The 14,386-nt window shown below is 33.5% G+C and overlaps 1 protein-coding gene across 1 annotated transcript; it reads left to right on the top strand.

The window, feature by feature from the left end:
- The first annotated feature begins 4,005 nt into the window (after positions 1–4,005).
- On the top strand, positions 4,006–9,811 carry LOC148276052 (uncharacterized). The gene has a single exon (XM_088234827.1). It carries the CDS (start codon positions 4,094–4,096, stop codon positions 5,750–5,752), a length of 1,659 nt encoding a protein of 552 aa, XP_088090953.1. The 5' UTR covers positions 4,006–4,093; the 3' UTR covers positions 5,753–9,811.
- Positions 9,812–14,386: the final 4,575 nt, after the last annotated feature.

Raw genomic sequence — 14,386 nt, 5'->3', positions numbered from 1 at the left:
TGCCTAGACTTCCATATTCTCTTCTCAAAAATGTTTTCCCTCTCTGTTGAAATAAATTTAAATATGAACAACTCAAAAGGGAGGAAATCCAGCCAGTCTGCAAGCATTTGGACATAATCAAACATTGATGATGAATCTCGACCACGAGGAAAACAACTTTTTATCGAATCTCATCATGAGCGACAAGGCCCATTTTCATCTCTGTGAATATGTGAAAAAGCAGAATTATTACTTGTGGGGCACTGAAAATCCACGTATTATCCACGAAAAGCCATTACACCTGCTCTGAGTTACTGCATGGGCTGGTGTTTTTTCATTTCGTCTGCTGCTTCTGCCGACTGTTCGTCGGCAGTTCATGTCAGAACTACGGGACGCGAACCTGACTTGAGAGAACGCACAGGAGCTGGCAGTCGACAGAAATGCCTGGAGGATCTTCAGTGGACACCATATGCTTCAACTAGGGAGCGGACATGAAATGATGAAGATGATTATTTTTATATATTTCGGTATCAAAAAATTGGCTAATATTTATTTTTTAAACTTTTATTTTGTTAACATATTTAAGATTTTTTTATGTATACATTATATTATATGTTAAGAATTGTTTTCAACTTCTTTATTAGTGTTTTTTTTTTCTTTTTTCGTTTCTTTTCTTGAATTAATTTATAAGTACAAAATATTTCTCTTTATCATTTTTTTTACTTATGTATATATTTTTATACATAAATTTGAAATAAAAATACATTTATTTTTTTTTTTTTTTTTAAATGTTATTAAAAATTGTTTTCTTAGTTTTTTTTTAACTGGTTCAAAGTATTTTTAATACCAAATTATCTTTTTTTTATCGATAATTCTATAGCTGAAAATATTTTATTATTTTTTATAGTTTATCTTTTTTAGACTTTCTTAATTTGTTAATTAATAATATTGTTTTAAATGCCCCGTAATGCCGCCTAAGTAATAACTTATAATTATGCTTACATGTACGTATATTTAATTATATTTGTAACTAATATGTAAAAGGCACCAAGTGCCGTTTATTTTAATAAAAAAATAATTGTTTTACTAAAATATTTAAAGTGATAAATCCCTGCAAAAATACTGCTTTTCAGTTTGGCGGGAATGAAATGAATGTTAAAAAACTGCTTACATAAAAATTTTCAGTAAAAAAAAACCAAACGTTATCCAGAAATTCGACTAAACTCGCCGAATTTTACTGTTTTTCTTTCAAGTCTTGTATCGTATGTAGACTACGGTGACATCACATTTACACGAGAGTTAATGAAATTTCAGGCAGAACTCAACTTTCTTGTTAGACAGAAATAATAATCTCAGCTAAATAAAATATTGTGTATCTGCTTTTCGTTCCATGTTTGTATAAACAAACGCAACTGCGGATGATAAAACGATAACTACGTTTTTTATTTATTACTCAAATGATTAAAATAAACTACGTCTGGCAACTGGGCGTTCACAGTCCATAATCATTAACATATTTTATTATCTACACAATACATTAGAAGATGGCGAATGATGTTTGCCATCTTCCAATAAATCGGGCACTTTTGACGTAAAAAAAACTTAGTCATAAAAATGATTTTTTACTATTAATTTATTTGACAATACGGAAATGCAACTTTTTAAAAACATTTTTGAAGTAAAAAGGATTTATGAAATACTGTGAAGAAACAAAAAAAATATTTGCTGCTTATTAGTGGAATGAAAAAAAAATTGTAATTTTGGATTCCCGCAAAAACAGTCCTAAAACGCCCCTAATACGTCACAATTCATGTCAATTTTCAACTGTATTCCTAACCATTCAAACTTTTGTAAAACATCGTCATGAATCTATGATAATCTATCTAATCTCATCATCATCATCACCGAATGGTGCATAGGGCACTGCATTGGTACACCGACCGAATATAGCGTATCTTGATCATTTTTGTTGCATAAAGGTAAGATGATCAGTCTTACGCCTCAGATACAAGTCCAGGGATTATAAAATATTTTGGTGTGTAAAAACCCTTTCAAACATGCTTTTTTAAAAATCGTTATGCCCTTTTCACACCTAATGGTGCATAGGGCACTAGATTGGTTCACCAATCACAGTGCATCTTGATCTTTTTTTTACTAAAGGTAAGGAGATCAGTCTTACGCTTCAGGTACCAGTCCAGGGACTATGAAATATTCTAGTGTAAAAACAACCTTTTAAATAAATATCTCACATCAACCATATTGGGAATCGAACCCGAGACCTCTCGCATGGTAGGCAAACGCGCTGATCACTACACCACGAGGCCGACAATTGTATTTATTTGACAATAGGGAAATACCACTTTATTTTACATTTTTAAAGTAATTAATAAGGGTCCATGAAATCGAGGCATTGGGTCATTAAAACAAGTTGCGGGATAATCTCACTTAAAGCTTTTTTATTCACGATTACTGAAAATTCTTTATAACTCGTTGGTGCGAAGTAGACTCGAGAGAAACTCGATGATTTGGGGACCGTGTGAGTTGAAGTACTCTCTTATGGTGGAGGGGTTCAGACGAAATTTCTTCGGTTTCTCTACATGAGGGAGTGCGGATATTATCCATGGCACTATCCCACTGAGTTCCTCTAGGGTATGCTCGGTTACAGCAGTTTAAAGCCCAGAAGGAATGTGTATTTAACTACGCACTTCTTTCGCTTGTTGCGCGGTATTATTGACAACCCTGAAATTATGCGGAGCATTATCTTTTATATTCCGGATAATTAGGTACCTTAGACAGCGTCAGCATAAACATAGACTGTTTCACATTTCAATATACCGGACTAACCTGCCAATGGTTATACCCGTTGGAAGGGCTATCTCTATGTTGAACAATATTATTTTAGACATTGCCATTTTTCACGTCTCTGAGGGAGTTTTTCGTTACAAGATTCTCTTACTTTTTTTAACATTTATTCTCTGGATATTATGTATAGGTACTTATGTGTTATTTTTATATATACCTAATTTTACCTTATTGTTTTTATATGTATGAATTATGATATTCCATTTTGTAATGTACAAATACGGGGTGTTCTTTAAACCCTGTCACATCCGAAACCACGCTCCCCTTACTTCTCCCCTGCAGAAGAACCTCTTGTTTTTTTACATTTTTTTTTTTTTTTTAATCTTTGTTCTAAATATTTTTTGAAATATGCTATTATATCTTCTTGCCCATACTGATCATCGTGGTTTCGGGTGTGACAGGGTTTAAATAACACCCCGTATAATAAATAAATAAATAACCAAGCTGGAGTAGTAATGAGAAATCTTCTATATTTCGTATAGGAGAGATGAAAAATGTCTGCGTTTATGGCTATTAGTTTTCAACCAGCCAACACGTTGAACGATGAGTTATATTAATTATAATAACTTTTTTTTCAGTAATGCAAAAATAATATTTGGCACATTACATTGCACTGCTGCCAAAATAAGTATTACTATTGTTACTACTTATATATTTTTTCCCCGTTGTAAACAATGATAAAAAAAAATAATGCGACCTAATTGGTTTTAACCGTGCCGAGGACCCTTAAAAATATACTTTTTTTATATCTTCACATTACATGTGAGAATATACAAAAAATAGTAAATATAAGTACAGACATAATTAACAAAATGTTCAGACAGTTTTAAACACTACGTATACATATATATTTAAAGTTTATTTTAAAGTAATAACATCTTTGAGTAAGTTCTTTGACTCGGTAATCATATTTGTGACTATCCGAACGTGAATAGATATTTTATCGTGTTTATATTGTCAATGTCTTTTCCCGTTCTCGGTCAATAACAGTTGAAGGGCTTTGTTGGATATTTTATGTGTGTTTTAAATTTTAAACCTGAATCAAATAAAATACCCAGAAAGCAATATTAAAATAAAAATGAGATTTTTATCAGCTGAGTACTTTTTGTATTCACGCGGGTGGATCGCGGCGCACTCTAGCGGTAAATTTTGGAAATGTTTTCTGTTATGACGTCAGTGTTACCAAACTCGCGTCGGGTCGGGAGTGTGCCGCGTGTGATGAATTTTAGTGTTTTGTTATTCCCCATGAGCCATGCAGAATTATAATACGAATATGGATTCCGACTATACGGATTTGTATTCCCAATACACCAAAATGCATTCGAACAACGTGGAAATGGATTCCAACAACAGTGTTCTGCATTATCAATCGAACGACATGAAAGCGATGCCACTCCAACCTGACTTACAAACAAATACTATAGAATCGAATTACGGGAATATGCAAATGAAAACAGAACAAACACTGCCCGCTCAAAGTTCTCCGGATATGTCAGCCGATCTGTCGCTGTGTTATGATAGTGAAATGTCAAATGTGTTAACTCAAAATAACGCGCAGCTCATATCGAGGGAGATGCAACCTAAACAAGAGATAAGTATGGACGTTGAAACACCCAACGTAGTCGATAGTCAAAGTGAGCAATCCAAGTCATGCATCGGGACGACGTCCGAAGGAGATTATTCTGCTGAAATTCCCGCCGATTCTACTAAAGTCGAAGCCGCTCAAGAATCCACAGATTCCAAGCCCGCCTTCCCAGATAATGAAGTGACAAAGCCGAGTGAGGTCGTACCGAGCGAGAAAGAGACGACGAGTATCGCACCGAGTGAGACGGATAAGAAGGACGTATGTCGAGTTTGTATGAATACCGGCGTATTGATTTCGATATTTAACAACGAAGACACTGTGAAGATGTGCGAAAAGGTGATGTCTTGCGCAGCGGTCGAAGTGAGTGTGAATGATGGACTCCCGGAATTTATTTGCAGTTCGTGTGTTAGTGACTTAGATATCGCCTATAAATTTAAAGCTAGGTGCGAACGGTCGGATTTGAAATTCAGAGAAAAATTAGGCTTAAAAAAGAAAACTATCGTTAAAACGGAATTCGTACTTATAGATTGCGATAACGAACCTGTAGTGTCGGATGATAATAAAAAAGATTCGGACTTTTCCGATGCAGATTCGGAAGATCCTTCGTATGGATCAAAAAAGAGGAAAAAAAGGAAAGGCAAGAAGTTGTCCCCTAAGCTCAAAAAGAAAGGCAAAAAGAAAAAAAACAAGGTGGCTAAAGCGAAAAATGACTCCGACGATGATGTTATTATCGTGTCAAAACGGCCACCGAAGAGAGGGAGTATTTTAGGCAAATACCCCTGTACGTATTGCGATAAAACTTTCCCTTACCCTAGCATACTTAAATTGCACCTTGTGACCCACACTAAAGAAAAGACGCACAAATGTTCAGTTTGTACTCAGACGTTCATGTATTCCAAGGACTTGTATACTCACTACAAGAACGCTCACCCCACGGAGTACGGTACGGTGGACAGTAAACCTTACGCCTGTCGCTCGTGCGACAAGGTATTCAGCCAGTTGAAGAATCTAAAGGTGCACGAGGCGGTGCACGTTCGAGAAAAGAAGTACAAGTGTGATGTCTGTTCCCAGGGCTTTACGAACATGACTAACTTGAACATGCACAAGAAGCAGGAGCATCCCGGGCTCAACAAGCCCTTCCGGTGCAAGATATGCGACAAGCGCTTCAAACAACAGCACTCCATGGAACGGCACGTAGACAACCACAAGCAGCACGCAGTCATCTCGAGAACGGTGGAAGAGAAGAAGCCGACATCTACCAAGGACTTGTTCAAGAGTATAGCTCCCGTCACTACAACGTACTGGTCTGACTCCTTTTCGGACTAACAGTTCTTGAAATTTTTTGATAGTTAATAAAAACAAACTCCCGAAACTTCCTAGTGTACATAGCTATGTTTAATTCGATGTGTGATAAAAAGTAAATTTTTAAAAATTAGTTGCATTACAGATTTCAGTATCAATTTTTTTTAAACAGTGCGCAATGCAACACCTTTACAAATATTGACTGTCAAAGTCGGTCAGTTTACAAACTTTTTAGCTATAAGGTTTTATGTTTTAATTCAAGTACAGGTCAATGCGTGGAAATACATAATGTAATATTGAAATAGAGTAAAGTATACATAAGTAATAAAATTCTCGTTAATCTGCAATTTCAGATTTTACAAATGATTGTGTGAAATATTTAACAAAACAATACAATATGCAGTCATTTAATTTTGTTTATGTTAAATATTTATTTTATATTTGCGGTAATTAAATTCAATTTCTAACCAATCTTTTTCTCAGTAGAGACATAATTATTGCGAAATAGTAAAATCTATTTTTTTCATTCAATTTTAATGTGTTTTTTTTTTTCAATTTTTAATGCTATTTCTAACTGTAAACATCTCGTGCTCACTGTTAAAAATGGAAAAAATGTACCACTCAAATCTGTGTTTAGTTAATCATGAAGTCCTTATATATTAGAAATTGAGTCCACGCAATACTAAGATGGAATTCGAGGTCAACAATTATTATATTTGTAAATTTGAATGTACATAATGTTATTAGATCTGTTGATAACAACTGTAATTAAACAAAGGTTAATTATTTATAATATTCAGTAATTTTTATCTAAAAGGACTGTGTTCATCTGACCTACAAATGTACATAAAATAATATTATTTTTCTAGAATAATCTATAAGATCCACACTGCAATATTATTGAAATGTTTTAAAAAACAAAGCTAAAGTGTTATATTTATAGATAATTCAATTTAGGTTTAATTGTCAAAGTCCCGATCTAACGAAAACAGAGGTTGCTTATTTTAAGATTGTGAATATTATCAAATTCGTACATAAATCCGTACTGTCGTTTGTAATTAGATTTAATGAAACATAAAATTAATATTTAAAGCACTAACTTTGTGATTTTCCATGTTTATAATTTAACTTAATTATAATCTCGATGTTAAAGAGATCGATTGAATTAGTGAAAAAAGTTTACGCATGCCAAATTCACTAACAATATTCGGAGTACTTACATCTAAATCTTTTAAACGAGTCATATATTTAACTCTCAAGGCATTAAGATAGATACTATTTGGTCAAAATATTTTTTAAAAAGACATGGGTCTGTGGCAGTGTCGCGAATTCCGGAATCGGAGGTCTGAGGTTCGCTCCCCGCTTCTAACACTATTATTCACGACTAACTGAAAATGGCCCTAACATTGAGCGGTGAATAATGAGAACACAAATATTTATTTTTTTAAATATATGTCTACAAAGTTGCAGAAATTTATTCAGAAGAGTTTATGAATGTCAAGGCATTTACAGGGCTTAAGATCTGTCATTCTTTATTATTTAACAGAACAGCAATAAAACTAGTTTCAATTAGCAAATATATAAATATCGTATAAGAACGCTACTTAGTAATTAAGCAAATAGAATTTGTATGAAAATTTTATATACTTAAATAATTTTTAATGAAAAAATCTTTGTAAAAATATATAGTAAATTTATGAGAACTTTTTCCACGCAATAGTTCTAGTAAGGAGATATTTTTACTCACTCTGTATTTAAGCTACCTGTTATTATTTTATATAATAAATCATCTCTGTCCAGTTTGGTATGACATAATATCACACTAAATAGTAACTCGTTAAAAAAATATTACGTATCTTCTTTGTGGAATTTTCATACTAAACTTGCAGTTTCCTAAGAGAGGTGGGCATAATAAGTCTTCCGTCTCAACGGCCACAAAAGATGTCAGCTCGAAGAGAGCAGTGCCGTTATCTAGCGGTCGTTATCACCTAATTTTATTACTTGATCAATTAATTTTATTAAACCGAGACGTACTGAAAAATGGACAATACAGACAAACTTAGCATTACGAGTAATTTACATTAAACTTATTTGTAAGATCGGAGTCATCGGAAGTCGAAAATTATCGTTTTAGGGAAAGTGAGATGTGTAAAAATTATGCTACGCTGTGTGCCTTTCAAGGTTTAGTGCAAACTTCAAAATTTTCATGATTTAATCAAAATGAATCAAAATTTCATAATTTTTTAAAGAAAAAACATTCACAAACCGTTCGTACCCCTACTCGTCCTGCAAATGACGACACAGCTATTTGACACTGTTCAAAATCAACGCTCTTTAGGTAACTAGCGCTATCTAGTTTGTACAGACAACGTTTCAATGATGTCATCCACCGCTATATGACGACTGCCATATGACAGCACCGCTCTCTGAGGAAACCATAGCTTTAGGGATCTTTTATTTTTCCTTATTCAATGTTACTTAACTTCTTATTAATATTGGAAATTTGTCATATTACAAGCCAAGGATACTGTAAAAATATATTTATTAAAATACATGTTATAAAGAATGTCTGCATACAGTTAATGCATGACAAATGGCAGTTGTCTCGGTTATATTTATAATGTCGCAAAACTGAAAGTCTTGTTTTAAAAACAGCAAACATCCGAGCTTTTTCATTTTGGTTTAATGATTTTCTGTCGAGCCCATACTATAATTATTTTCTAATAATTCTGAAAAAAATATGTGTCCCTCTAATTACTTACTGGTTTAACATTCACTTTTTATTTATTTGAACTTATTCAGAGTAAATTCTTCATAGTTTCTACTAAAAACAACAAAGGCTCAAACATTTTCTCAATAGCAAACGTCACATTTATAGTTATTTACAAAGGAACCTCCATAATTATCACATCACACGTTGTCACATTTTGGCGACAATATTTTCCCCCTCAGAGTAATAACCTAATAGAATCGCCCACACGGAAAAAAAATATTACATGATTATTGACCACAAACTTGGCTACAGATTACAGCAATACAAAGGTACTCGAGTTGAGAATTGCGAGCGCTAACCGAAACTGTCTATTACACGTTTTTTTTATTTTTTAATTAGTTAAAGCCACCCATCTTAATAAAGACGATTTGTGCCATATGGTTTGTTGTAAACGTTAAAAAAAAAAAAAATGAATGCAAATATATTTCAGTTCAAAAATTTATATCATTCGAAACATTAAATTTGGACAAGTTCAAAACTACTTCTGGGAAATAAGACTGACAAGACATGGGATGAGTTTATGGGAAAGGGAAGGTTTAGATAGGTGTACAAACATCCAAACAACACGTGGTCTATCCATTCCTCGTCGAACCCGCACTCATACCGAGGACTGTCCACAATCTTGACTTTAAACAAATGTTTATTCACAATACAGTGGCCAATCCTCAGTCTGATAATATTGGAGATGATTCTTTCAGACAATTTGTACCAGGGAGAGGGTCGGATGAAATTTCGTATATCGAATTCCTTCGTTTGCATTTAAAGTTTGCCAAAACTGATACCAACCAACAAAACTGTCTTTTTTGATCTGACTGAGTTGGTCGCAATTTTGTTTGTTGAAATTCAAGAGGGGACTTCCATTGAGCAAGGCCCCCTTCGCAACTTCATCGGCCATTTCATTTCCCGTATTACACGTTTGTTGTTAAACTAAAAACCAATCTAAAACCAAACCGAAAATTTGGAACTCTTTAAAAAAGGCTTTTCTAGAGAATTATTACTCCGAGTGTTTCCCCCATAATAGAAAGCATTTTCCGTGTTCGTTGTTACTCCCACCACCAGCGCTGGCGCTGCGACCTCACGATCAGAATTGTATTTATTATTGGCTGTTTTGTTTTGATTGATAGCAGCTCTTGTTCTTAATGTTAACCTCCCTCCTCTTCCACTTCTATCACTATGTGTATCTATTTAGTACAATATAGTTGAAGTTTAAACAACATTTTTTCATCTTGTTCCACTTTTTGAATTTGTCATATTCTATATTCGTTTGACCCTCCAAGAACAGATCAACGACAAATATAAAAAATCCACTGTATTATAAATGTTTTATTTAATGTAAAGTACTTAAAAGGTATATCTATGATATCAATTCTTCTTCCAAGTCGGTCCCTCGATGCTGAAGATCGTAACCACCATAAACACTTCTCATTAGTCTGTTCCACTCCAGTCTGTCCTCAGCCCGACGAACCGACACATCAAATTTTAGCCCCGTAGCCTCCTTTATTTGGTTAGTCCATCTATATGGGATTCTACCCCGGCTTCTCCTACCTTCAACTAAACCAGACATTATTGCTTTTTCTAGATTCTCTGGCTCACGTCTAGCAATATGTCCAAAGAAAGACGGTATCCTCCTCAGACACCACTGACAGACGAGTTGTAATATGGAGCTCTTCCAGTATCGATGCATTTTTTCTTCTGGCTGTCCAAGGCACACGCAGATTTCAGTTATAATAACCTAATTAAAGATTTTCAAAAGTTAAAGAGATTTCTATAAAAAGATAACCTAATTAAAAACTCTCCCGGCTTTTGAAATTTAAGATTCTTAAAACAAGGTCTCAATTTATAAGTAGAATGAAAAATGTGTATTTATTTTAACATATTACAACAGAGATGAAGAACATTTAAGAGAAGGTAATATAGAAGTCTAGGCATCTACAGGGCTTATGACCTGTCAATGGCTGGTTTAAGTGGCCACTTTACACACTGTGTAACATTCACCATTCTGCCCATATTTAAACATCTATATTCCTTCAATTCTTTCATCTGTTGATGTTTGTGAAGTTAAAGAGCTGAAACCTTTATTTATGCGGGTGAGATTCATCTAATTGAATTATTTCACCTACATACTAGGCAACGTCTGAAAATGTTATTTTTTCAATTTCTATACTCCTTCATGGACCAGGTAATTTATCAACAATATTTTGAGTTTGTCCAAATTTTTGTAGACAAGGACTGGATTCGACTCCCTGGGGAGCTGTTTACATTAACATATTACAAGTTGAATCCAGTCCTTGTCTACAAAAATTTGGACAAACTCAAAATATTGTTGTGTATTTATTTGATAAATTTCATGAAGATTTCCAAGTTATCAACCAATTGAATAAATAAATAATTATGCCTTAATGATTCGAGTTACATTCAATATTCGTTTAAAGTGTGGTTTTACACTGCAATATTTAACCGTCCCTGGACTAGCACTTGAAGCGCAAGACTGATACCCTCCACCTTCATGCAACAGATGATCGAAATAGGCTGCGTTTACTGTTGATACGTTCCCCATGCTTCATCAGAGCCCCAATTACAATGGGAAATTAACAGAATTATCTACATACAGAGTTATGTATGAAAATTCGAAATATCTTCGTCGGTAACTTGTTACTGAATGTATTTAAAAAAAAATTGTATGTATATTCAATTTTTCATACAAAAAACACTGCGATAATTAAAAATAACTCGGTTAATTTTTTTATTGTAATCGGGGCCCAAGTATGGCAAAATTAGATCATACATGATGTTCTTAGGTTTTAACAAAAAATAGGCCACTTTGAGTACTAAAAATTATGTTGAATTTTTTTAATCAATAGTTTTATTTGTCTGTCAATTGATATATATTTTTTTGTTATTTTATCGAACGTTAATGAACCACCTGGATTATATTGTTCATATTATTAAATTTGTATAATTTATGTTATCATGTTTATTACTGTGTATAAATTACTATCAAAGCACTGATACAATATTTGAATGCTAGAATTTAAAAATCCATCTTTTTAAGTTCAATTAATCGCCTGTTTTTTTTTCTTCAGTTTTCCATATCACTACATAATTTGTTTATGTATAATATGGTACACAATATTTACTTTGAAAACAAAACCTCCCTGGGCTCATGGAAAGTTTTATGTGTAGTGTGCAAATAGCTGTTTATGTGTTATTTCTTAATATATTTTATTATGTAACTACGTGAATATGTTTTAGGTTTGGCTTCTAGTTTTAATCATAATATTTGTTGTATTACATTTACCTCTACCTGACAAGTTAAGGTGAGTTTTGTTTCATTAAAAGGTTGACTTTCGATCACGAGTTTGTGTGCATCATAACAGAATGTTATTTCTATTCGTCAATATTTCACTGGCAACTATTGTAGCGAGTTGTTTATTCATTTATACTACGCTGGAACTATGTTATATCTCCTACTATAGTTAAATATTTTAATAAAAGCGTTAACTGAAATTATTTATCGACATTCCCCGCTCTCCGCTTTGGCAGAGCGGCAGTCAACCCATACATTGAGTTTATGACTGAATATAAAAACTGAATATTGTCAAAAGTCTTAATATGAGCGCTGATGTTTTTGCATAGTTCCACGTCTTTCATTAATATTCCAGTAGCTCAATCACAAGTAGCTATCGACATGCTAACCATTTGAGCAATCACAATAAACAATAATGAACATGCTTAAGTTATCGAAGTCATAAGTCAATCTCTAAGTCAACGCTCGTGCCAGTTTATTTTTTGTTTTCCTCGTAAATAAATACAGTTCACAGGCAAAAATCGGCGTTTAGTATAAATAATAATAAAATATATTAAACAAAACAAACAAACAAACCATCACGCCGTTTCCCCGTAAGGGTAGGCAGAGAGGATAGAACGCCACAACACTCTATCTTTGCATACAGATCTCGCTTCCTCTACATTCATACATCTTCTCATGCACGCGCGCCGATTATTCCGACTTTTGACATGTCCATCTTTAAGTACTTTTGACATGTCCATCTTCAAGTGCACAAATGTTGAGATCCGTACATTATGTAAGGCTGAGACAAGCATTATCGACAAAATCAAGAAAGGAGCTCTGCGCTGGTTTGGACATGTAGAACGAATGGACAGCGAGAGAACGGCTAAGAATATTTACAATGCGAACGTTGATGGATGCAGAAATAGAGGAAGACCGAGAAAGACATGGCATGACCAAATCCATAAAATATATTGCATTTGCAAAATAGTAAGGAGGTGAAAATTTAATTACAATTACTATGGCGACTGCTTTTCTTGACATTTGGCCTTCCAACCGCCGGCTAAATGCATTAAATAGCATGAAAATAATAAATAAATAAAAATAGTAGTTTTGGAATATTTTCCATATTTACACTGGTGAAATTCAAATATGCGATTGCGCAGTAGGATTATACGTCGCAAAATGTAAATATTTTGACATTTAATGTTAGGTGTTCACGGATTTTTACATTTTTTACATTATTTTTTTTTGCACCACAACAGGCCAGGAGGCCTAATTACAGTGGTGAATTACATCACAGAGCACCCAGGCTTGAGAAAAATCACATTTTTAATTTTTGTGTTCTCACCGGGAATCGAACCCGGAACCTTCCGTGCGTGAGTCAAGCGTCTTGACCACTACACCACGGAGGCCGCCGGATGTTCCATTGTGATCGCGAATACGATAAACAACCATGTTGAGAAATTGTTTTCACGTCGCTTATTAGCACGTCGATAGTTATTTATGATTGAGCTACAGATATGGTGATTTTCACTGGGAGTTTATTTAGTACATTGTTTTTTTTACCAATTTTTTTGTTCCATATTGCTTACTAACACCACGTATCACACTTTTTTTAGTTTATATTAAAACTACAGATGTGACATCGCTTAGGATTAACTTTTTAACTCATTTATTACAAAAATTCAATTTAGGAATGCATATTTTTACTACCAAATTGTCAAAGTTTTTCTGTTTTTTAAAAACATGTCTAAATTGAAATACGCAATGTATGTTGTAATGTAAGCAACAATATAATGAAGTCAGAAATGTGTTTATAAAACCCTTCTATAACTTTAAATCACAAGCTAGAAATTGTGCAACACACAGCAGAAACACAGTGTCAAATCACAAGTATTGATTAACCTTATTATAAAAAAATTCTACTGTTACATATCTTGTGTGTTTTTTTAATAATAAATAATTTAACAATTATTCAAGACGTGAATGGATAACGGTGTTATGTGACAAAAACAAAAATCAGAGATATCCAGGGCTAAAGTTTTGAACGCCGATACAATTATTGATAATACAATATAACACTTTCATTGCCCTCGAAAATGGTTTTCTGCTACTTTTTGATGGTGATATTGGATGTCTGGTTATTCCAAATTTGTAGATTTAAGTATCACTCGCCTTTTATGTCTACAATCAATTTATTACTTTGTAACGCCCTTTCGTCATCCCCGAGGAAAGAACATCACACCACTCAGCCTTTGCATCCAGACCTCGCTTCTTCCACACTGACACAACTTTTGACTTGTAAATCTTCAAGTATTTTTTTAAAATTTTGCCCTGCCATGTCTCGGGCTTCCTCATTCCGCAAGAACTTTTTTTCAACAGATTTAAAATGTGCAGTTCAGGGTTTCAAATAAATAATATTATACTTTATGACCAAACAAACATGTTACATATTTATGCGTTTAAAAAATATTTAGGTTAAAGAAAGATTTATATTATTTTTAAAAAAGGGCCCTCCCCTGTGTTTGTTTTTATGTATAGTTTCTTATTTGAGTTTACAATATAACATATATTTATTTATATATTCTAATTC

Source organism: Micrasema longulum, unplaced genomic scaffold (assembly GCF_059751315.1).
Source record: "Micrasema longulum isolate JH-2025_06_02 unplaced genomic scaffold, ASM5975131v1 h1tg001292l, whole genome shotgun sequence".
Taxonomy (NCBI): Eukaryota; Metazoa; Arthropoda; class Insecta; order Trichoptera; family Brachycentridae; genus Micrasema; species Micrasema longulum.
The sequence above is the reverse complement of the archived record's forward strand: the minus strand, read 5'-3'. Positions and strand labels throughout refer to the sequence as shown.